Source organism: Macrosteles quadrilineatus, unplaced genomic scaffold (assembly GCF_028750875.1).
Source record: "Macrosteles quadrilineatus isolate MER2022 unplaced genomic scaffold, UCM_ALF_1.0 Scaffold_1__1_contigs__length_201487025, whole genome shotgun sequence".
NCBI classification, from domain to species: domain Eukaryota; kingdom Metazoa; phylum Arthropoda; class Insecta; order Hemiptera; family Cicadellidae; genus Macrosteles; species Macrosteles quadrilineatus.
The window spans coordinates 200,991,841-201,018,650 of record NW_026542594.1 but is presented as its reverse complement, the minus strand read 5'-3'; the positions used below and the strand labels follow the sequence as shown (position 1 = coordinate 201,018,650).

Genomic DNA, 26,810 nt, shown 5'->3' with positions numbered 1-26,810 from the left:
AAATAATAGGTATAACACTAAAGTCTACTGTGTAGTCTCTGACAGTATTAGTTCAAACCTCATTAATAGATAATTGATTTTGCATAACAAACTCATTCTGTACTGTACCTTACCCAGGGTGGATAACTTCACTCGCGGTTATAAGGCGGCGCGCGGCACGACGGCTGCGCTGCGTCGTCGAGGCCCAGACTCTCGTCTCGTTTTACCGTTCCCCTGCCCATATTTATATCACAATCCTATACTTATTTATATGAAAATGTTCAGAAAGACATTCTTTACAACCTTTGGAGAAGGCGTTTTCCATTTTTTCTACTATTTAAAAAACTACGGCAGAAAAACTGAAATATCAACTTAAAGATTTGCTTATTTTTTGAGTTTATCATTAAATTTTGAAGAAAGTATTGGATTTAACGCAAAAGTGTAAAGGAACTTATTTTAGACAATTTATTTAGGAATATAACGAGCTATAAATGGTTACAATCGGATAAACCATACTGGACTTAAGCGTGATTTAGTAAAACCTTGCAATTCCTGACTTTGAGGGGGGGTGGGGGGGAAAGCACCGGGGGGATTTTAGGGGACTTTTGGGAAAATGTACATCTCTATATGTACTATCCAGTGGTATATAGTTTTGCTTGTCACTAATTTGTTCCGACGTTGGTTGTTTTTGTGTCTTTATTGACTGGGCTATTACTTCTCTATGAGTGGTTAAAAAAAATCTTGTTAACTTGTGACAGAAATGTATCAAATTGTAGTTGGTAGGTGTTCGGCTAGACTACAAAAATAAGAAGTTTCGGGCATAACAATTATAACCGAACCTGAAGTGGATTGGCCCAAAACTACCCTGACGAACCCCCAGTCTAAGGACAGAGGCAGTGAAGAGCAAGAATTAAGTAAGTATGTAATTAAGGAGCCTCACCTTCACCCCCAGATGTGTGTGAACGTGTAACGTTTCATCTTCTCTTCTCACGGTCACTTGGCCACTGGACATTCTGTACGGGATCGTCACTTTCACCCCATTTATCTTCACCCTCTGTCTCTCACCGAGGTTCACTTTAATACCTCCGACCTGTCAATAAATCATTTCACATATAATAAATAATAATGATTAAACATAGTGATGTGGGCCGGGTAAATACCCAGTGGGTAGGTAAATATAAATTGGGTATTTACCTGGGTATTTACCCCAGGCCCGGGTAAATACCCAAAAACTGGGTATTTATAATTTGTATTAAAGTTAGAGAAGATTGAGATGTTTTTTTGCAATTATTACCTTGTAAAGATAGCAAAATGATAATAAAATGTGTTAAACAAAATTTCATATGGTCACTACTAGCATTTTACTTCTCGGTATGATCACCATAAATACCCAGGTCTGAGCATAAAGCATAATCGGCATAAATACCCTGGTCGCATGGTTGCACTGGTCCTGACTACTAATGATTTTTTAATTTCTATGATAGAAAATAATTAAAATTCAAACTGTAGTATGGCAGGATTTAATAATATTTTTGTTCTAGATCTTTTGTTGGTATCAAAATAAAAATAAAACTAATTTCATAAACTTGTGATACAAAAAGTTTGAATCTATAGCACAATAAATCTTTCAAAAATATATCAAAGTTAGACCAAAAAACAGGAGATACATTTTTTAGTAGGTTTATCCAAATATATTATTGTTCCCAACTAAGCGGTAACACAGAAAAGTTTAATGTAGACTCCCTCTTATCCGGACACCTTTTAACCGGACAATTTTTATCAGCCCATTGGTTTAACCTGACTAGATTGGCAAGAAGTGAGCGGTACTGAAACGACTGTTCTCGTGGGAAAGATTTGAGACCAGTGATTACGTATCTAAATACAATGCTCTCCTAAATTAAAGTCGAGTATGACAGTACCGGTACACGGTTTCCGTTTTAACAAGTTTTTGGGGACGTCGGGTTAACCAGAAAAACCGTTATCTGGACTAGCCTCTGTCCCGAGGAGTCCGGATAAGAGGGAGTCTACTGTACTTTCAGTATTCTGCCATTCTGCCTACATCAATCAGGCCTTGGGTCTGTCTAGCCTTCCAAGCCATTTTACAAAATACAATTTTTAACTATCATAATTTAATAACAGAAGAAGTAGGTTAAGGTTCACTATTTCTCTGATGAGGTGTTGTCTTGATTTCATCAAAAAAAGTGCTAGGGCCTAAATCTTTAAATAAAAGGTACTAGCAAAGCTTCAAGTTACTGTAAAAGGTGTTATAGACTATCCTAATTAATCATGTAATGATAACCATAACATATTTAGGGGTGGATAAAAATGAATTTCAATCGATTTCATAAATACCCAAAATACCCGGGTATTTATGGATTTTGGGTATTTACCCGGGTAAATACCCAGGGTATTTACCCTGAGTTTTAAATACCTGGGTATTTTACATCACTAATTAAACACAATAAATTGTTCTACATGGAATTATACAAAAATAATGGGCGGCACATGCGTTTTGCCTTTGTGTTAATGTATGACACAGTTGTGCACTTGTTTTTGTATCTAATACGGTACCAAAATAGAGCCAAAACATTTTAATCAATTAGGATTAACGTTCACAAAGCAGAGTAAAAGTACTGTGTTCCAGAAAAAAGAATACGCTCAATTAAACCATCCCACAGTTGACAAAAATGTTTTATAGTGTCATTAATTGCTATCACAAAGGCAAATGGCATCTGGGTCAAGAGTTGATTTCTCTTATAACCAACCAGCAATTTTCATATTTGAAGGCGAGCCCTAACCACTCGGCTACCTAAACAATAAATTTAATATGAAAAGAAAGATTTTACAAAACAAAAAGTTGCAATCGTTAAGTCACCTTAAGAGATACAGTTTTGGTCCACGACGATGTTTTAGTATTTCTCGCATCGTTTGTCACTCGGATGTTAAAACTCTTCTCCTTACTGCAGTCTGCGACGAGTTGATACTTGCAAGATCCTTGGAAGCTGAAGAACTTTCCGTCAAACGTCTTGTAGTGTGGGTCGCCAAACACTGTGCAAACTCCGTCCTCTGTAAATAAAAGAGTGTCACATAACACTGATATTTCATTTGAATACCTTTTCAGCTAGCTGAACTTTACCCATGTAGCACAGATGGTTGGGCCAACGTTGGTAAATTGTGGAGCCACACAGTTGGCCAACGGTAGAAATGTCACCTCTTTAAACCGTTTTCCAGCCAACCTTTGTCCAACAATGGCCCAACCAAAATTATTTCACACAAAATAATAAAGATTTAGTACGAAAAGCATAATTATTAGTTGAGTAAATTGATTAAATAGTTCATAAAACAAATTTTGAAAAAAAGCTGGAACAAAATTTTTTGGTTCAGATGGGTCTCGAACCCGAGTCCTTCGACTTATGAGCCTCTTACCTTACCACTGAGCTATCTGTGATTGTTGATACAGAGAGTTTTCAAGTGGTGAAAGAGTAGCCGACAGTTGCAATGGTCGCAATACTTCAAACATTTTTGATACTACACAGTATAATATGATTCTGTTAATCTGTTAAGGCATCATAAGTAGTTATTTTTTTTTTGGAGTTAGAGAGGATACTGGTATTTGAATATAGATTAATTAATTACCGTTAGATTATTAATGCTATTATAATTGACTGTTATATGATTAATTACTCTTTCCCCTTAAATTGTTGCAAATAAGTTAAAGAATATTAATTTAAAAAATATTTGCATTATTATAATTATTAAAATTCATTGTTGTAGCCCCGGAACTGTAATATATAAAATATCTGGTTTTACAATACCTTTATCAGTTCCAAAAACTTTTGGAAACTTTTGGAACTGATAAAGGTATTGTAAAACCAGATATTTTATTATAATTATGTTGTGAAAGCTAGACCCAGAGAATGAAAGTCGTGTAAACTCAACTATGGACCATCGTTGGTCCAACAAAAGTATCTTTTGTTGGTCCAACGGAGTGAAAAACGGTTGGACAACGGTTGGCTTGATGTATGATACCCAACAATGCATATTAATGTATTTCATTAACAATGAACCGATGTTGGTCCACAGTTGTAAATATTGGTTGGCCCAACTACGAGATATACAGTTGGACAACGGTTGGTTGGTTGTGGAAGCTCCAACCAACCATCGACCAACTGTCCGACAGTTGGCCAACGTTGGCCCAACCATCTGTGCTACATGGGTATTCATTAAATAACTCTTAACTAGAAAATAGGATTTTCTTTAAAAATATAGAGGTCTAACTTAACATTCTTTTAACTCACCCTCCACACACTTGGGACAGCACTGGCCAGGCTCTCGTTGTAATTTGAACCTCGGAGGACACGTGCCTACTTGAGGGCATTCCGGCATCGCGCAACGGATCAATCCCCCGGAACAGGCACAAGACTTGCACTGATCCAGCTTCCAGGTCTCTCCATCCTGCAAACACATCCGGGAATTCCAGAATTAGTGACGTGTGAGACCAGAATGGACTCAAATAGCAATGCGAGACAGTTTATCGAATAATTTAGAGCGTTTTGAGGTACCAACTCGTCTATTGTCTACTATGGTTCCTATTTTCCATCCTCCACTATAACTCTAAGACCCTTCCATAAAAAATGTATAAATAATACTACTACTATTTAAAAAAAAAAAAAAAAACAGATCAATTTAAAGAATGAGTATTGGCTTGGAAATTAGGTTCACCTACTTTCAAATCATGCCAAATTGATTTAAAATGAGTTAACTAACTAAGTATCAGACACTAAAAGAGCATTATAATTTTTCATATAAAATTTAAAATTACTTCAATTAAAATTCCAAACCAAACAAAACATGTTTATAAGTTTGCCAATGTCCAAGCATATACAAGTTCTACAACTTGAACAAACAATCCAACAGCTGATCACTAATCTGCGCTTAACTGAAAAAAATCTAAATTGCCAATAACAACAATCTCATGTCCGTTCAACTCATGATAAACATCAAACGATCAAAAGATAGCAATCAGAAGTGTAAAAACACTTCCCTTTTTGTAAATTCTCGACAAGTGGGTATAGTTTATGACAGATATAATTCAAAGACCATTAATTTGCGGTAGATTGATTGACCTGGCGGTTGTCGACCAGTTTCACGGCCACCGACCGGTTCTCCTTGCCCCGTCAAGTCATCACAGATATTTGTAATTCTAATAAACTGTTTTGTTGAATTTCTTCTCCAAATGATACATATTTTCAACCTCGAACATCTGTTCAAGAGAGAGTTTGCGGTGAGAATCCTTCTGTATTGACGACAGGAAATAATAATTGTATTGAAGTATATGATTTGGAGTTTTAGTTCTATAGAAGTTGTAGTTATGAAGAAAATATTTTGTTGTATTAGTCATATCGTTAGGGGGAGGGGGTGCAAATATTCAAGGAGAGGTTGAACAAAAGTGAAGGGGTCGATTTTGCTCTCAAAGTTAACCATAAGAAAAGTGTTGAAATAGTTAGTAATCTCAGTTAAGAAGTTGTTCCAGCATGGTGGATGAAAAATCGATATCCATTATTATAAGAAGGATAATGTCTTAGCATTTCCTCAAAGGTTAAGTTTCACTTAACAGCAACGAGTAGATTCTGTGTGAAACTGGACCCAGCTGTCTCAGTATTGGGTTTTTAATAAATAATCCTGGCTAATGAACCAGCTGATCATCTTAGTCGGTAACAAAACTGTCATCTGTTATCACATTCATTCATCACTCATCGGATTTTATTTTCACCTTAAAATACACAACCTGGTGTGTTACTAACGTAAAAATAATCACATTATAATCTAATTTAACGATTTCTACCTCATAAGTGCGACCTCCCACTCGGCAAGAAGTGTACAACTCTCCCTTAGGCAGTGTTGGTTTCCTCGGGCAGTACGGGCAGCAGATGCCGGGCACTCTGACCTGCATCTCCTCCGGGCAGTCTAGGGGTGGGCAAGATGCCCGGTGGCAGTGGAGGGTGCCGTTGTTACAAGCACAGACTGTACAATCGTCGTGTTGGAACGTCTTACCGGACTGGTGCAGACCGAGCTTCAGTAGACAACTGCCTTTGGGCGGCTCGATCAGTCGACGGGAACCTGAGAACAAGTATGTAGCTGTAGTTTTAGCAATGAAATTGGTTGATAAAACTTAAAAGAAAGAAAAGGAAATGAAAGCAAAATATAGGATGATAAAAAAATTACAAAGTGGCAGCAACACAAGAAGAAAAGGAAAGATTGAAAAAACTGACAGAAAAGGTTAAACAAAAAATGAGAGAAAATGTGGCAAATTGCAATTAACTGTAAAAGAGAAGCAGACAGAAGAGCTATTAAAGTTGAAACGATTGCAATAAAAAAGAGAGGGAAAAGTTTGTAAAGAAAAATCACATTTTGGATAAATTTAAATTAATACCCCCGCCGCAGCAAACCTGCATACTAAGCGAATTTCCATTTGACTGATTGGATTTACACTGAAATGTCTACTTAAAAATATAACATTTATTCTTGATTTAAATAAAATTTGTTTAACAAGTACTTAGGTTTGCTGAATAAGCGAGGATAAAACTGTGTTTTTTTTTTTTTTTTTTTTGTAAAATGTGAATAGTTAGTAAGAAATAAAAACATTTTCCAAATTTGATCAAAATATGTTCACAAACAAGCAAACTACAACAGTTTACTATTTCTCCATAAGAATAACATGGGAATTTTAAATTTACAATTTTTTGGAATTTTCTCCGTAACTATTAGGCGCATAATAACGCTTCAATATACCAAATTATTTGTTTTTTTAAGCTCTACAAAATGGTTTGGAAAGAAATTGCAAAATTTTATGTTTTTTGGGTCAAAAATGGGAAAAACCTATTTTTACCCCATAAAACCCCCCGTAAACCCCAGTTCCCATGGTCCGATCATGCTGGATCGCGAACTCGTTCGAATAAACGTACGTTTACACGTTTGTACCAAATTTCATCAAAATCGGATCATTTTTGCTTGAGTTATCGTGCTGACGGACACATATATATATAAATATATAAATATATATATATATATATATGAATTTGAACGGATGGTGTTTTTGGCCTCTAGGGACCTCAAAACGAAAAAAAAAACGGTCCCGCGTCCAGGTCTTACCATGAGTACTACGGTAATAGCTTATTCCCTATATGGGAAATTCGCTAAAAAACAAGTAGAAAGGTGTGTGTTACATGTACAGACTTTCATTAATGCTCATAACTTTTAAAAACAGAGAAGTTAATACTGACTGACATAAACTCATTTTTAACAAAAGGAGAATTAAGAAAAGTCCACGATAGGGAGCAAAAAAGATGCTGTCTTAAAGTAAAACCCTGTAGATACTTTTTAGCACTCCCTTTATACCATGTAGGGACAAGCCTATGTCTTTAGGTGGTTCAATGACTAAGAAGTGGAAGCACTATAGTGAAGTTAAAAAGACCATTAGACTTGGCACTTCACTTTAATCAGCAGAAAAAATTACACCATTGTCGACGTAGCTAAACACCGCTGAGGTTTCAATGGTCAAGAAAATACCCGGTAAACGACCAATTCCAAAAGTAGGCGAGCAGAACTTGAAAAATTTTCCTTTTAAAGTTGAATTTTAGCCTACTATATATATTTTACTTAACTCAAAATCAGATCAAGACTTTCTTTAATAAATTCCATCGTCTTTTAAAGACAGCAACTAGTCCAAAGGGAATTAGCATCCTTTTGACAGCGAGAGAAAGAATTGTGTTACATACATAAAATCAAATAAAAAAAAATATACAATTCATTCATTATATGCACTTGAACATTACATTGAACTTACTCCCCCTGGAAGAAAACTTCCTGAACATTCTAAAGTTAGAAGAACAAAGTTGGTGAAAATATGACCAATATGAAGATAGTTAAGACTAAAGAAAATTCTGAGAACTGGAAGACTTTGTTGTTTAGGCCAAATTTTGGAAGTAAAAATTAGTAAAATCCACACTCACCTTTGCACTTGGGACAGCATTCTCCCTTGTTGTATTCAACAGCTGAGTCTGGACAGTTGAGGACAGGGCAGGCCTTCTTGGTGCAGGTCATGTGCCCGTCTTGGCAGTGACACTTGATACAAGGGTCTTCAGTGGAAGTGACGTTGCGCTCGGATGTTACCACTTGTCCATTGATCTGACACCCTGCAAACGACTGCGTTAGGAGCTTTGAAGGAAATTTGCAAACAGTATAAACCACAGAGAAAACTTGCGCTTTAAGCTCTAGTATGTTGTGCCGGAAATATACTTGTGGCAAGGAAGGGCCTGAGTGGTGAGCACTGCTGAAATTCCTATCGCACAGAGCACAAGGTTTTCATCCACCGTGAGCGTTGTAGTACTTTAGGGTGAGGGAGTGGTGATGGACTTTGTCCTAGACACCAGCACTGGTGCTAGACACCACTTAGGTGTTTTGAATTTTTCCTCTGTACCTTCTTAACTGTGTATAAACTAAAGTGACATTTTGATACAAAAGAATCCTTAGTGGAAGTAAAATTTTCGCTCGGATGAAATTGGGTTTTATGGTTTTAACTATTGCGTATAACTTTTTCTATGTGAAATGCGTATAATGATTCAGTTTAGATTACAAGCATCAAGATGATTTGCCCAAAATTAAATCAGGAAAAAACTTCTGAATATGATTACACAAATAACTTACTGAAAGTGAGAGAAAATTTGTCTTGAAACCTATATTTACACTTACAATGTTAACTCACAAGACTGTAAATACATATAAAAGATGGTAAGAGGTGATCGATTTGGATTGGACACTCCAAACATCAGACCCGATATGTGAATTCCCTGATGATGATTGGAGGGTCCAATTGAGATCTCAACTATACCCTCTTTATCTTTGAAGTCATGTTAAACAGTGTGTGTAAATGTATGTTTCAAGTAGTGTTAGACGTATTTTCCTCACTTCCCCTTTCCGTAGTATATTTAACACGTACAATGCTGATCAAGAAGTTATTTACGAAAAACTTAGTGTGATTTGTTATCCTACCAAGTGTTACACAAACATAAATTCAAAACAATACTAGGACTGCCATAACTTCCCTGAAAGAACAACCCACTAAAACGCAAGCAATAAACAGATCCTTGTAAATATACGATCCAACGGAGGTAATTATTTGATTGTGGCAGCCGCCAGAGATACAGCGAGATAGGGGTCATTAAGGAGCAGTAAAAACGCTGACATGTTCATCTGTGGAAAACAAACAAAACAAAAGTCCGGTCCTCTTTTTATCTAAGACAAAAGATCGGCGCAGCAGGGGTCATATGGCGGGGATGGAATGTTGACTCAAGGAATGCCTATGAATTCAACGGAGAAACAAAAGTTGATTTCTTTTTGACCGCGATCTATCAAAGGGTAACCAGCTTGCCACGGCCACCCTGACTGCGGCGATTAAATTACGGTGGCAGTGGCAGGTGCCTGAAAATATTAGTGGCCACTGCCTGTATGACGAATAACTTTATTATCACTGGCTTTGCTGGTCATCGTCCAATCTGAATAACGTGTTGATGTTTGTTTATTGGTCCAATGTCCGGTAAGAATGAAGGGTGTTGAAAATAATTCAAATGTATAATTTGAAAAGAAGTTTTACAAAGTGTGTGTGAGAAACTGAGGAAATACAAAAGTTTACATACAGAACAATTACAAAACTGTTTCAAGAAAAATTTCTCATCCACTTTTATACCGAACAAAATATATTGATAGTATGAAGTTGAGTGATTTCTGTCAGTAGTATACTAGCCATAAAATTCTCTGTTTTATTTCTTTCACCTGAAAAAGCTAACTTCTTACAATTATCAGAGCCCAATAAGTTTAATTTTAATTTGTAAACTTTACTATTCTTTGTTTCGGCCAAAAATTAACAACGTACAATCAATAACCATCCCTATATTGATTTTATAAAATAAACTAACTTTACTTGATAAATTCCCTATTTTCCACCAAAAACTTTAACTGCCCACTACAGTTGAACTAAGGTTTCTTCAGTTTCTCCGTGTAAACTGGAAAAGTGCCTGCAAACATCGTAATGCAACACGCATAATTGTGGGTTGAAGTTTATTCCTGACCGTGTACGAAGGCGCCACAAAAACCTCACTTCGTGCGATAATTTGGAACTTATAATCCAAGATTTTAGAACTATCGTCAGCAAACCAAATTAAAATATTACAATCAAGTTTAGGGTCATAAATACTTCCCCACAATAAAACTTCCCTACCCAATAAAACATCTTACAAGACTACAAGAAATTTGACATGTTTATAACAACAACGAAATAAAATAGTCGATTGTTGATTTATTCAACTAAGAGTGATTTAATTCAATCAGGTTACAAATTATCACGCTTAAAGAAACCAATATCACAAACTGTGTCGCCTCTAGTTTCCTATCAGACCGTGCTTAAAAATTAAACTGAAGGATCTTTTCAGCTGTTCCTAAATTAACATAGGTACTGTATAAAACCGTTGAAAATGAATTAGGTCAGGATCTTTGGATATTTCATAACAAACTCTGGAAATATATCAAGCTCTAGGGGGCGAAGCCATAAATTAAATTATCTTTTTAGTTACCATTTGTCCTTTTGTTTGATCATGAGCTTTAAATGTCACCTCAATCAGTAAAACCGGTTAAGTAGGACAGGCGAAAAAGAAACGGAGAAAAATCCCTCACATATTAAAAAATATCCTAAAACAACAATATAGAAAACAATTTCATCAAGTACGAAATGTACCAATCGGGTCTATTACACAGCCATGGTGCCAACACAAAATAAGAGCAGGAATACCAACTATCCGGAAGTAAAAGCAAGACTGTAAAGATAGAATCCTTTTCTCCGGTACAGGTCTATGTCTACGAAGCTTTCTCATAGCTATCGGAGAAAGCTTCCAGCGATAAAAAATCTAACCTCAAATATACAAGTGGCATTTGATAGTGGGGAGAGTATGGAAGCTCACTTCAAACTGTCGGTATAAACTAAAATGCACAGATAATTGTGTTGATTTTTGTATTTTACAGTATGATGATTATTGAGCGGAGCGAGCGAAGCGAGCGAAGCTCTTTGGGATCAACTTCAATGCAAACAATATAACGCCATCACTCAATAACGGCTGAACACATTTTAGCCAAACTTAACAAGACTACTTAGACTAATAATGAGATGGTTTGTAAACAAACAAATTTCAATTAGATAATGCTAATGCAATTTAAAACGAACTTAAAATTTCTAATTTTTAACATTAGGCTTATGGGACTAAAGTAGCTATGACAGTTTTTTTGTTTACAAGAAAAATGTAAACAAGAGAATCATAAGGTATTTCTGAACTTTCTATACTTTTCTTTTAAACGTTTTTAAACCATTCCTATGATTTTAATAAACAAGAAAATGCCATTAAAACACTTTTTTAAGGCGCGGAATTCACTGAAAATCGAGAAAATATACGGAACTACTTTCTCAATGCGCGGAGCATAAACAAGGAGCGGAGGGATACTGACCGGTGACTACTTTCTTGGGAACCTATTTGTGTTGCCAGCTGATTAGAAACAGCCGATGTTAGAAATCAGGATTTAATAAGCGATATATCGAACCGCATCGAAATCGGTATTTAATCCGATAATACCTCATAGGTTATATTATGTTGAATTACATCGACGGTTACAGTAAGTTATTACACTTATTGATAAAACGCAGATTGAACACTGATCAAATTTAGGCATGTGGGGAAGGTAGGTCGGGGTTTATGAGCATTCGTGAGCATTAAGTGTTTTGAAGTAAGGTTAGATTAAGAAGGTAAAGTGTAGGTTATAGGTAGGTGATCGGGTTGTTTATTTGTGTTGCACCATATAATTTTTATCTTTTGGAATGAAATAGTTGGTTAAGGATAAACGGGGAAACGATTTCAAAAATGCTTGCATATGGTCTTAACTTAACAAACCATCTACAGTATTCTAGCTTTGACTTTATATAAAGTCAATGATTCTAGCAAATTATTACATACTGACCAAAAGAAAAGAGAACATTTGGATTTGGACCTTTGACCATAGCAAAACTAACATATAATTTATGGAATGTGAAAAGTTGTATATCATTATATACTATTCTGTAATATTAATAATTGTTCGGCAAATCCTCATTTTCATGGCTCGGCTGAAAATGGAATCTGCATTTTGTGAAACAGTAATTTGGTAACAATTCAGTCATTTCAAATGTTGATAACAGTAGCCTATCCTATATAAATACTGTTATTTGATTGCCAAGCCACGGACTATACATACGTCCAGTTACAACCGTAATAAGTAAACCTGGGCTTATAGAAGTACATTTTCAACCACGGTATGGATAATTGTCTAGGCCTGTCCAGAAGTAGGCTACTAATTTCGAATTGTATTATCTACATTGTATATTTAAGGCATGTCTTCTCTACTTATTATATTATTCTGTTTTCACTTAAATCAGCTGAATGCGATGTTTACTTCTTACTTATGTTTATGCCTACATTTCAGCCATCTTATTTTATTGTTCAATAAGTAAGTCTTTTTGCAGTTTTTACGTTTTTACACATTGAAATACATGACTGATAATTCAGTTTATTTTAGTCTTTTAAAGGTGTTTTACATTTGAGTCTTACATTAAAATAGCCCTACATTTTTCGTAGGCCTATGTTTTATCTTTGACTATCAATACAACTAGACATTCCATCCCCATGTTGAATTTGTAGCCAGCATTTTCATCAAAATCTACTGTATTCAATGGCCAATGGTATTATTAAGGCCAGTATTAAAATGCCGTCGCTAAATCGTCCTAATAATGGCAGAAGACCTACATTCCAGTTACTTTACAATCATATCCTCCATCAAGAATACTTGGTATTAACAATCATAAATTATTTCCAGCAAAGAAAGCTGAGTTTAACCGATGTTTATGCTGCACAGTTGAATTTAAATGTCACATTTCCTCTCCTGTTGTTATACAATACTTGTTTTTAATAGGTACTGTTTTTTTATACTTAAATACTTTAACCAATTGTAAGGGTGAAAAATGAAGTCCAATGTTTTTGTTGTAGGCTACAGTTAAATTTGAATGTTAAATTTCCTTTCTCTTTTTTATACTTTAATGCCCTTTTTGGATGTTAATATCAGATTCCAACTACTGTAATATTTTCCTGGTCAAAACTACCATAATGCACTTCTCGAAGAGGTAAATTTGAATTATTATAATTTTAATCTTTAAAACCAGCATTAGTAAATAAATCTATTAACCTTTTTACATTTAGTTACTTATACAAATATCAATATTACGTTTGTTCCGCTCAACTGGCTTTCACCTCTCTGAAAGCAACCCTAGTTATTATTTCATTATCAATTGAGATGAGGACGCCACCTAGGTGCGTATTTTAACCCAAATATGTGTGGATTGGAGTTAGATGATAGGCCTATTAGCTTTGTGACTAAGATCAGCTGTTTAGTAGGATTGTTCGGAACTACTGGGTTTGGTTAGGTATTCAGTAAATACGTACAAAGAAAATAAGAGTTCATCCTACTAATATTATAAATGAGAAAGTTTGGATGTATGGATGTATGGATGGATGTATGGATGTATGTTTGTGACAAGTGAACGCGAAAAATACTGGTCGGATTGGGCTGAAATTTGGCATGATGATAGCTCACATTCCCGATTAACATAGGCATATTCTTATTTCAAAAATCCTTTCGGGCTCCGCCCCAGTGGCTCTGGAGTTTCCCATGTTAACCTGATGAGAAATGAAATTATTGAATCTTAACAGCTGTTTCAATTAAACAAGTTGGTTCTGTTCTGTGATGTTCAATAGCATTAAAGTTACAAAAATTACCAACAGGGTGCAGCACTACTATTTCTTTTACATTTATGACAACAGCTAATTTGCAACCAAAAGGTGAGTGAGCGTAGCGAACGAACTTCAACCTGGAGGCGAGTTAGCGTAGCGAACGAGCTAACCTGAAGGCAAGTGAGCGCAGCGAACGAGCTCCAACCTAAAGGTGAGTGAGCGTAGCGAACAAACTTCAACCAGGACGTGATTGAGCCATGCGAACGAGATACTCTTGAAAATTAAGAAGTTAAACGGGGCAAAGCCCGCGGGTTACAGCTAGTCATTTCATAAATATATTATAAGAAATAAATAAACGTCGTTTGACCGATTTTCTTCAATAAATATCTCTCATAACAAGTAAAAAAAAAATACAATTATACCCTTAAATCAACAACTTGAACAACTTTTTAGAATGGTGTATTCCTTAATTTAAGCCTTATTCTTCAACACTAACATTAAGTTTTTTTTATGTTTGAATGTTATAAATATCAATTCCTGTTTATAGTAGGGGTATTTACACTGAGTTAGAGATACAACTGTGCACTGAATTATAGAGTTTCAAGACGTTGGCCACCATTTGTACTAAGGGATTGAGAAATAGAACATACATAAAGATTTGAGCCGAGCTGTTTCCCTAGTTGGTGTCAACCTAACAAAATTACCTCGTCTCGATTTTATAGAAGAATTGTCAGTGCTACCTGTTGTATTTCTAGATCAGTGGTTATTTAATCTTTTGTTAGGTTTAACCTACAAATTCTAATTGTGTATTGTTAACTATCACATTTACATTTTGGGAAAAATGCCCTAATGTTTGGCTCGTCCTCAATCTATATACCTTCCAAACTATCACTTTTGATCCAAAAACTCTTGGGAACTCTTGATCCAAACAATTGATGACAATTGCGGATGACTCAAGAAATTAAACAGTTTGATCATCAAGAATCAGAATATACGAGTTATCGTGAATCATGTTTCTCAGCAGGATCTAGCAATGTTTCTGCAGCTTGTATGACGTAAGGTACAAATTGCATCACTCTGAGCTATAAGTTACATTCAGGCTGTAGGAGATCACGTGTATTACCTGTTTCATTGAGGTTTAGACGATTTTCGTCAAGAGTCGATTTAAGAATACCGATAAACATAGTTTTGCCACATAGGTTGATAGGTAACTTATCGAATTCTGCTCAAGTTTCACTATCAGCATGAATCTTACCTCTACTAATACAAACACAAATTTTCGCAGATGTCAAAAAAATGCACACAACTCGACTAATCGAAAATTAATGGCAAAACAGATTCAGAAAACTCGAGGAAAAGATCATTGATTCTTTTGTGTAGGAGGAAAACGAAGAGTTAACTACTATTACATCTTGTTGACCTTTTGAGATAAGATAGATTAGCCGATGCAACTAAAATGCAAGACATCAACTACATAATTATTTTAGTGGAACTGTGTTTAAGATAAGTAATATGTCTCAGTTCCACACTAACCACACTAGTGGATTGTTCCACACTAATCGGCAACGAATGGCAAAACACGAAGACATAGCAATCAATAGATTAATTTACTAGTGTAGGAGGCCGAAGTGATAAAGAACTGAAACAACTTGGTGACCTTTGGGATAAGATAGATTAGACAAGTCGATGCAGGAATTACAACTGGCAGTAGAATGCATTAGTGGATTAGTTTCACACAAAACAAGATCCAAGATAGAAAAGCAGAACGGTCAACAATAATTAGGTTAATTTGTAATTATGTATTGGATGTAGATGTAGAGTAGAGTAAAAAGGTGCGGGGTTTTCCAGCATGATCGTACTGTGGGGACGGAGTTTTTATTGTGTTACGAAAATGTATTTTACCATTAACGAGTACTTGGGTTTGCTGTTACAGGCAAAGAACAAAAGTGCTTTTAATAAACGTATAGTGTAGATTTAATTTACTAAAATTGATCAATATATCTATAAATAAGATAACTAAACACATCTACTATTTCTCCAGAAGAATTACATAGAATTTTTAAGTGTATAGATCTTTAAATTAATTGTACAACAATGCCTCAACGTACAAAATTGTTTTTTTACAGCTCTACACGATGGTTTTGAATTGTAGACGAAAATTTGACATTAAGGGTAAACATTTGAAAAAAAAAACACAAATATTTCAAAACCCCATAACATCCTATGACCCTATCCTGCTGGTTCGAGAACCCAAAGTTTATCCAGCTGTACACATTCATGCAAAATTTCATCAAAATTCGACCAAAATTACTCGAGTTATCGTGTTCCATACATATTCTGCTCTTCCACACTTGCCACACTCCCTTCGTCTGGTAAGAAGAATAAAGTCGTTACCATCCAGCAGGTGGGGGGGAGGGGAGGAGATCGTATCCAACGTTTGCTCAGCGCATTAATCACCGAAGCCTAATGAAACTAGCACACAATGTATTATTAATTCCCGGGAATGACAGTAAAGCTTTGTGCAGACCACACAAGCGGCCTCGGCCTGCCTTCGCTTCGTTACTGGTCCGCGCCTGCCTTGGTTTGTTGCGGTGCGCCTGCCTCCCATGTTTGTTCCCGCGCGGATAATTGGCGGGAGATATACCGTTCGAATAGTTTTCGAATCACGTTGTTGAGAGGAATTTGATGGTTTTACCATTTTCCTCCATTAGGTTACGCTTTTATATAAATCAACAACACTGATTTTCTAGTCTTCTACGGTAGTTTTTCACGGGATGACTTTACAGGTGGAAGTACTTTTAATCGCTTTTAGTGTCCATATTGTGTTGTGCATGTAATGGTAATTGAACCCGTCGCTCCCGCAACGAAGTCCAAGACGCTAACCAAGTTGTATTTTCGCTGAAATATCTCTAAAATCAAAACCCAACGATGGAAATAGGATTAGGCCTACTGTAAATTAGTTCAATATTTGAATTACAACGTTGCCTCAACATTAACAGGGCTAAAAAGTCCGCTTACAACCTAAATAACAGCAGATGATAAAGTAAAGTTCATATTGTATCCAAAAACCCTAGATTGTTGCATAATGTTCAAAAAGTTTCTCGTTTAATGGAATCTTACAGAAAAACATTGTTAATTTGTTTTATTCATACTGAATACAGTAGCTGAATATATGCGGTCGTCTGTCGCCGGTAAAATCTTAACGAAAATCAATTTTTGGATGGAAAACTATTGCTTTAGATAAAAACGATGAATTTGTAAACACATGCGTTTCCTCGTATTAGGCATGTAACCAAAGAACAAAACTCCAGTTGTGCAACCACACTGAAATAGGACCATATCAAATACATCTCAAAAGAAAAATAATCTAAAATTTAATTCGAATTTTTAACACCAAAGTCAACTACCGTACATCTAAATCCTTGTATACGCATTTAGCGCAAAATAAATCCACATAGAGCGCTGATTAATTTTTTACGTGTCAAGAAAAAATGAAAATAAACCTAATCTCACAACTCTATTGACGTTTTCCACAATTCTGGACACGAACGGCAACAAAGATAAGCCGCTAGGGTCGCTAGGGTCGGTGTACTCTATACAGTTCCGTACACCTGCCGTTTATGGTCCATTCTGCCGGTCTATGGTGGGTTCTAGGCCGCAATTACCGGTGTTTATACGCTTTGTGTTTGCAAGCACCATGTCACAAGTCTGTAATGCCGCCAACCAGGTGGTTCGGAATCCATTTTGCGACGTGTGTGATTTTATTTTGCATTTATTAGTTTATTATGCTTTATGCCCTTCGCGTCGTAAGACGCTCTGAAGACGCCAGGCTCTCAAGGGTTTATATTCAGGCTTGATCATGGAATTATCACATATCAATTAGTGATTGGCGGGATTTGAGCCCGTAACTTTGAGGATTAAAGGGTCCGCACTACTAATCGCTCCCAATTTAGGAGTAGCTTCGTGATATTCAAGGCGTGAACAAGGAAACATTTAATGTTAAAGCTAGATCGTATCAAAACAGCAATTTTGTTTGTAGAATTTAGCGTTCATTCTGTCAATGAAATCATTCTTACAAAATCCATATGAATCCCAAAGTACCCATGAACTTTTGAGAAAACTACAAGTCACACCCACATAATCCAAATACTTAAAATGTTCATCATGACGAGAAACCTTGCGTTAAACTATCAATTATTTCATAAATTAAATTAAAAGCCCATTGAGGTCGTAATTCTTTCTAAAGGGAACTTTTCATATACCTAGTGTTAAAAATACCTGTACTTATTTGTATGTTATTCTTTTAGTTTAATACCTTATTAAAATCAGGTGTGATTGTTTGTATTACTGTATTCTGCTTTGTTTATTTCAGCTTTTTTAAATCACCTGTGTGGCTTAGCTTTCACTATTAAATAGCTTTGGGTATTCAATAGTGAACTATACTAGTCAAAGCTATTAAATACTGAAGTACAAATCCCAATCAAACAGATTAGTAAAATTTGTATCAAAACAGAACATAGTTTAATAAGCCACTTAAAAGGTTGACTGTAAATTGATTTCCTCTTGGGTTGTTGACAAGACCATACAGGAGTGCTCAGTAATAAGTACTTTCAGTTTAATTAAAAAGTCAGTGGCTAAAACAGTAACTCTGTCAGTAACGTAATTCATTGTATTGTAAAATTAGCAAACCTGACAATCGAATAAAATGTTCACTAGATTAAATTTAAAACATTTTAAAATGCAAACACGGACATTTTTATGTTATTACCACGTAAAAACATCAATTACATAATACAACATCGAGAGATTTTTAATTGCTTTCCAACTACCTATGCAGGAGAAATTATTAAAATATGAATATTCGAATTAACTATCCCATACGAATTAAATACGAATTTTTAATTGAACCCAAAAATGGTCATGAATAAGAATATTTATTCATAAGTTAGCCTAATCTCTCGAATTAAAAACCCTGATAAAATGGCGCCAACAGTCAAGATCGGTTCCTGGACCTTGAAATTAAACTATTATTTGTTAATAGCCTGCGTTATTATTTAAATAATAACGTGTAATTATTGATACATACAACCACGCGTTAAAGTGCTGCCAAGCTTTCTTGTTAAATAATAACACCACGCTACAGCAAACCTGGGTACTATACAAGTTTTAACTTTTTCATATGATGCTTTATAATACCTATCAGCTTAAACTTTGATGAATAGTAGTGTAAGCAGCTTAAATGTAATCAGAAGTTGATGAAAATTCAATTAAAATAGTACATATTTAGTAATTTTTGTGTATAAATACATTTAATTAAAAAATATGTCTGAAAATAATCTGATAGAAAATAATTTTAAGAAAATAGGCAAATGTTTAGTATTTGTGTGGCAAGTAAACTTATAAATCTATATACGGTATATAAAATCCAATGTATGTTTGTTTGTATTTATGTATGTATGTATGTATGTTTGTCCTTTATGGACTCCGAAACCGCTTGACAGATTGTAATGAAACTTTCAGGCATTATTCAAGGATGGTTTGTGTGAAGTTTGGTGCAGATCCGTCAAAAGGGCTCCGCCCCAGTGGCTCTGGAGTTTCCCATGTTAACCTTATGAGTACTCATATTTAAATGGAATTAAAGAATCTTAACAGCTGGTTAAACTGAACAATTTGATTCTGTGATGTTCAATAGCATTAAAAAGTTAATAGGCTTACAAACAGGGTGCAGCACTATTATTTTTTAAATTTATGACAACAGCTTATTTGCAACCAAAAGGTGAGTGAGCGTAGCGAACGAACTTCGACCTGGATGCGAGTTAGCGTAGCGAACGAGCTCCAACCTAAAGAGGAGTGAGCGTAGCGAACGAACTTCAACCAGGACGTGATTGAGCCATGCGAACGAGCTCATCTTGAAAATGAACGAGCATTTGGCATGGAACCACATTAGGACAGGACGACGTCTGTCGGGCCAGCTAGTATATAATAAAATAGTATGTTTAATCTAAGAGTATAAATCGATCGTATAATTAATTTACAGTATTGACAGACAAAAATGTCAAATTAAAGTTGAATTAATTGATATCCTTACCTATGTTTCCACAATACTATTGTCTCGATTCAGTAACAACTAACCAGTACGGTGATTCAGACGGGATTCCTAACGCCCTGTTTCCTAATAGGGCCTGTAGCCGATATACTTAGTCTCATTGTCTTATTCATTTGCGCCGCCACATCCTGTTTTATTTTTCAATACAATTACCTTGAAAGTCGTCTACTCAATGGATCGATTGCGCCTCTGTAAAGGTTAGACTTGATAGAATTTATGTTTACCTGCCTCCTCACTAAGTGGCTATTTTTTGCACTAATTACAAAACGAAAAATGTTTCTACACTATTTCACTTGTGAACTATTTTTATTTTGTCAAACTTAAGTGTTTAACCTCAAAACATAACGGCTATGCGATCGTGTACGCTGGAAAATTGGAAAAACTGTAAATATAGTAGATCAGCTGTTGCAATGTTCATTGTTGCTGCGCGTTTTAGACTCAACGATAATACCATTTCATTGTGGATGCAAATTGGGAGGATTCTGAAAAGTACCAGAAGAAATTTTGGATTTTAGATCCACAATTCCCTACCCAAATAACCCGTAGTTAAATTAGCTACGCATAGATTGTGCTACTGTTTGATTTCACTAAAAAGGGGTTTTTAACTTACGACATTTTACAAGGAACGATAGTTATAATAAACCACTTGTTTGAAACAGAAGAAAATAAATTGTATTTGACAATACCTATACTAGCACTACCTATATACGTGTAAATTAAGTATTGAAAACAAATCTGTATTTTTTTAAAGAGAAATAGATAGAAATATTGTGTTTGTGGCATTGATTTTTAACAAAGGATCCGCCATCTTTTACACCAAAAATCTTTTTTAGTCCCCCTAACAGGGTAGGGGATTGGGGGTGACCTTTTTTTACGACAACACTTATTGAGTGACCCCTCATTTTGAAGGGGCTGTCAAGACATAAGCAATGGTGCAAACCTGAAGTCGCTATGTCTCCTTAGCAAAAATGGCAGGTTTTATAATTTTAAATTGGTAAAATGGGTGCTTTTTCACCCAATGGCAAAAACATACATGGCAAATTTATGAGGAGCTTAATCTTCAATGATTACTTGGAAAGAAAATGTGACTTAAACTTGTGTATATAATTTTGGAAGTAACCTACAAGGCAATACACGAAATGAAGCATATTAACCTAAAATAAGAGAAAAAATAGTCAACAATACCACTCAAACACAAAACATACAAATAACTAAAAAAAATATATTTTGAGAAGTCTACTTAATTTAAAGTCACTAAAACAAAAACATCCGTACACGTCTACCACCGATTCAAACGTATTGCACTATTTACAATCTTTAGACGCCGGCGTATAGACGGAATTATTATAAAAAATAATTGTAGTAATCCGACGGCGTCCCCACGGCAGACTAGATGTCGTCGACTTCCGCGTCCTTAATCACCGACATTAAAACGGCATAAATCGCGGAACGCCGGCGAAAACACGGCATTACACCGTAATAACCGTAATACGGTCTAACATCGGACGATAAATAACCGGCATTAATAATTCATCGTGTGTGTTATGAATAATTGATGTCCAAAGTGGTGATCTGGCGTTTGGAATTCGCAAGGGGGAAGCTGGAGGGGGTTGGAAAAGATTGTAGCTTGGTTTTGTACACAATGGTAAAATAAAGTGGTAATTAAAATGGTATAGTTATGACAATCATATGCAAGATTTTAGATTAATTTGAAAAATCTAAAACAATGGTATAATGAATAAAAATAATATTTTTTATTTACTAATTATATTGTCCCAATGAATTATAACGAGCTGTAACTAGTCACATGGGTTGAGCAATGAGCATGGGACTTCGGTCCTTGAGTTGTGGGTTCAAATCCCGCCAGTCACTAGAGACTTTAAGTTGTCTTATAACTGTACCCAGCGGCTCGAAGGTCAACCTAAGTCGTTGTTCAAGTATTAGGGGAAAATAATAGATTATTCAAGTGATGAGAAATTTTTTTAGAGTACACTGTTTAATACACATGATATGTTGTTTACTAAATGATAATATTCCTTATCAAATTATTAAATTTTTTTTTGTTGCGCTAAGACGCTAGGCACAAGCCTGGGATTGTTTTTCACATTACTTAAGGCTGGAACTAGGGGTTGCGGCATTATCACTTAGAATAAAATCCATTGGTGATTTGGCAGGATTTGAACCCGGGACCTCTGGAACCGAAGTCCCGTGCTCTAACTACTAGACCAGCTAGCTACCCCACAGTTATACACGTATGTATTAGGTAGTAAAGATACGAATACCTAATATTTCCTCGTTTGAATGCATTTCATCTGTAAATCTCCCAAGACATTTCTGTCAGCTTGTTTTGGTAAAACAAATCAACAACAATTGTTTTCAGTGTGGAATTGTTTGTTTGTAATGCAGAAATGTCAATGATGTTTTATATTGTATTGTATAACTTATTATTTGCTCTTTTGTCTATTACAAACTTACGATAATGTATTAATAATGTATCAATACAAACTAACTCGAAGTTTCCTTCCTGAGTCAAATTTTTATACGCGGCTGAACTAAAAGATAAAAATAGTCATGAAATTGATCATAAATTAATTCCGTTTTTACAATTTCCTATTTTCCTCACTCATTTAACGGATATAAATGGCAAAACGGAACACATTGAGTTGGAGACAAAGTAGAACTGTCGCTAACTCCATAATAGGATGCAGGACGAAAGGAATTCCACTGCCTACTGATTCTAAGAGCATTGTTGAGTCAGCCAACTGAATCACGTCGTCGCCTCTCGGATGACGTCATTACGACGATCTAGAAGGCTGTGAGTGATGGTTTACAACGTGATGACGTATTTGAGTGTAATCTTTCAAGGAAGGAGCTTGGATTGTATCTTGTCCAGTGTTGGGAATGGTGTTTAGTTGCTGGATTATATTCAAAGATAGCTAAACAATTTTTAAGGGATTAAAACGTAAAAATATGGCTAGTGGATACCTATTTGTAAATCCATAAACAAAACAAAATTTCTTTAAAAATGTCTGTCCATGGTTGAAAATTGAGATACTTTTTTCTGCAACCTATATGGATTAGATTAGAATAGGTTATTTGTACGTATAAAAAATCTTTACTTTATTAAAATGTTTGTTTATCAAGCCTAACTTGATGTAGTCGGTATAACAGGAAAGTACCGAAATTAACTAATTTTAAATAATTGTCTGTAACATGGCATTTATAAGATTGACGATTTTCCTATTTTGGTAGTGGATTTAAAATTAAATGTAATAATAGTCAAATTTTAAATTTAACTTTTATATTCGGAACAATAATTAAAATATCTACTGGAGAACATCATTTTCTTTGCAAAAAAAAAACTCTCTTGATTTCGTTGTAAATATTTACAAAATAACCCATTTTTGGGAGAAAATTCCTCAAAAAAATTGTTAACACCTTTATCTCGACCAAAATTAAAAATGAGAAAAACAGCAAAAGTGCCAATAATCCCTTTAACTGGTTCAGTTGTTTTTCGGTTTATTGAAAATAATTAGCACGCTCATAATTGGGCTTTCAAAGGAACCGCCGTTCACTTATCAGGTTCAGATAAGGCTATGTTCTCGTGTGAGTTTTGAAGGGGTTTGATCAAAAGGGGGCCCACGGGTCACAGCACCTAAGGCGTCAACAATGTCCAAAGGGCAATGAAATTCCCCAGAGATAAAATTTTTTGATATTATGTAATTTATTGACCAGCGTTATTCGTAACAACTCTTAGTTTGATGACTACGATTTTTGACTGTTAGTTTTACGATTGGTCAAAGTTTAAACCTTTTATATTTCTGGGAAATAAAATAGCTATAGAAGACTAAGAGTATATTCAGAAAATATCCAACCAATTATAACATGTTTTGTGATTATGTAATTTATTTGGTCAGAATTATTTGCAACACTAAATTTCTTGGTGTAATTACTTTTCCATTTCTGACATTGATTTACAAAGAAATTTAAGATTTTTTTAAGTTTTAACTTCTTAATTTTCTGGAAAGCTTGTAAAATACTAGAAGTATTATTCTATGAAAAATCTTCATCAATTAAAAATTTATAGGATATGATGTAATTAATTTTTAGAAATAATTATTTGTGACTTTACCACTTATGACATTCTTTTACAAGGAAAAGTTATATGGTTCAAATGTGAAAAAATCTGAAATCGTGGAATGACTTCCAAGTATTTGATTTAAACACCTTTATTAATTCTTCAAATCGAGCATGCATCATCACACACAGATTTCCTACGATCCAAAACTAAATTGTATTGCAAAAATGTATTCAAAAGCTTATAAAAGTTCTGTATGGATAGTGGAAATACTGATACTCAACAACAGTTATACCGTGAAATAATAATTAGTACGAAATTATAATAGTATACACAGACTGGTATTGGTAATCGTGTTTATTACTGTTTTATTGTATCGTACTGTTTTCATTTAACAAACAGTTTTTAATTGTTTGAGTTAAAGTTGTCTGACAATTACCCAGTACAACACATAGTGCAATGTCTAGAAATACATTTTATACAAATAAACAAAACGCTAATTTTTTTGCGTATTTCCATAAAATGATTTGAATCTAAAATCCCCCAAGTAATATAGTACATCAAAGTGGATATACATATATCACTTGTTGAGTAGGAAATCTCTTTTGGCGCTAACCATAGTTTGGTTTCAGTTTCGTTAACAACAATGTACCGAGCGTTGTGTCTGGGCTGGATGCAAGGTCGTTGTATTTTTGTCCACAAACAAACACTTGCAAACGTTTCTACGGTTAATTAATTTCAACCACCTACACAGCATTCACTTTTTAGGGGAGCCATTGCGAACGTTTCCTATCGAAGTTAGTAACAAATGTTTTCATGGCGTTTCAAAATATGTAATCTGATGGTACTTAATCTGTTTAGTAGCGTAAGGTATAGCTTAAACTTGCCATAACAAATAACACTTAAACATAATATTTATTGTGCGATGACTGCTACAGTCGACGAAATATTAAAATTGTTCACGGAAAAAATTATAAAATATTTAAAATGTTATTAACAAACAATGTTTTGTAAACCTAAACCCTTTAAAAGAAAACCCATCAGTCCCCACACACTAAAGTGACCTTCCGACCTACCTCTACCCAAACGCGACCCTCGTACCTTTTTACACACTCTATGTGACCGTCCTAAGCTCAGTCCCCCCACACTCTAAATACCTTCCTTTGACCAAGCTCAACCCCCCACTCACATTCGCACACTTAAACTTACCGCCATCTACTCAAACTCATACCTCATTCATTTTGTCCCTCTACTAACTGAACTGCCTTCATCTAAGCTTCCACTTCCGTTCATATTAGCAAGTTGAGCTTTCCTTCCTCTACCCACGCTCGGTCCCCAGTCACAATCTTTCACACTCTGACCTTCATATACTTGAGCTCGGCCCCCACCCATACATTCACACACTCAAAATGAGCTTCTTCTACCTATGCTAGGTCCTATACACACCTTATCACAATCTGGCCTTCATATACTTAAGCTCCACCCCCACTCATACCCGCACACTCAAAATGAGCTTCCTCTACCTATGCTAGGTCCTATACACACCTTATCACATTCTGAGACCATCGTCTGCTCAGGCTCGGCCCCCACTAAGACCTCCACACATTCAAAATGGGCTTCCTTTACACGACGCCCCACACTCCTTAACACTCTCCGGCCTTCCTCTACCCAAGCTCGGCGCCCCACACACCTTGACACACTCCATCCTTCCTCTACCCAAAGCTCGATGCCTTACTCCGTCTTTCCTCTACCCAAAGCTCGGTCCACTCACCTTTGCACATGCCGCAGCACTGGCCGTCCCTGGGTGGTCGAGGGTTGGCGCAGGGTGTGTAGCAGACCTCCTCGGTCTCGGTGACGACCCCCGCCTTGCAGCTGAGTATGCGACAGGAACGTCGGGGGTCACGCCACTGTGAGCCACTCTCCCGGTAGACACCTTCGTGCAGACAGCCTGCAACAGGGAACAGGGCACTAAAGGATCATTTGGTGATTGTACTTAATCAGCATTGCCAAATGAGTCGGCTCTCTTCTTCTGGGCTGCTACTCAGAAAATGAGTTTGAGAATGATTAGGCGAGGATTAGCTGGACAACCCAGTTGAGTCGCTAACGGACCGTTCTTGAGAATTTGAGACTCGTGGGATAGTTCGACTCGAAACGAATCAGTACTGACGAATCAGTCTTGTATCTTTGAGACTTAAAACGAAAGAAAATGAGTAATTTAGTAAACGATTCCCCTTACAAGACTTGCTAGGTGGTATAGTTCGACTCCTAACGAATCAGTACTGATGAATAATGAGTAATTAAGTGAACGATTCCCCTTACAAGACTTGCAAGGTGGGATAGTTAGTTCGACTTCTAAAATCAGATGAATCAGTACTGACGAATCAGTCATGTATCTTTGAGAGTTAAAACGAAGGAAAATGAGTAATTTAGTGAACGATTCCCCTTACAAGACTTGCTAGGTGGGATAGTTTGACTCCTAACGAATCAGTACTGACGAATATCTCTGAGACTTAAAACGAAGGAAAATGAGTAATTTGGTGAACGATTCCCCTTACAAAACTTGAAAGGTGGGATAGTTAGTTCGACTTCTAAAATCAGACAAATCAGCCTTGTATCTTTGAGACTTAAAACGAAGAAAAATGAGTAATTTAGTGAACGAATTCCCTTACAAGACTTGCTAGGTGGGATAGTTTGACTCCTAACGAATCATTACTGACGAAACAGTCTTGTATCTTCGAGATTTGAAACGGAGGAAAATGAGTAATTTAGTGAACGATTCCCCTTACAA

The 26,810-nt window shown here is 35.7% G+C and overlaps 1 protein-coding gene across 3 annotated transcripts in view; it reads right to left on the bottom strand.

Moving 5' to 3' along the window:
• LOC128994313 (BMP-binding endothelial regulator protein-like) overlaps positions 1-26,810 on the bottom strand; it is a 125,074-nt gene that overhangs the window by 17,414 nt on the left and 80,850 nt on the right. For all 3 annotated transcript variants that reach the window (XM_054418758.1, XM_054418768.1, XM_054418777.1), the window contains 6 exons: positions 25,794-25,970; positions 7,992-8,174; positions 5,825-6,099; positions 4,278-4,434; positions 2,855-3,045; positions 920-1,069 (listed from right to left, as the gene is read on the bottom strand). In XM_054418758.1, the coding sequence (XP_054274733.1) occupies positions 920-1,069; positions 2,855-3,045; positions 4,278-4,434; positions 5,825-6,099; positions 7,992-8,174; positions 25,794-25,970 (1,133 nt within the window). The remainder of the gene's footprint in view (positions 1-919; positions 1,070-2,854; positions 3,046-4,277; positions 4,435-5,824; positions 6,100-7,991; positions 8,175-25,793; positions 25,971-26,810) is intronic.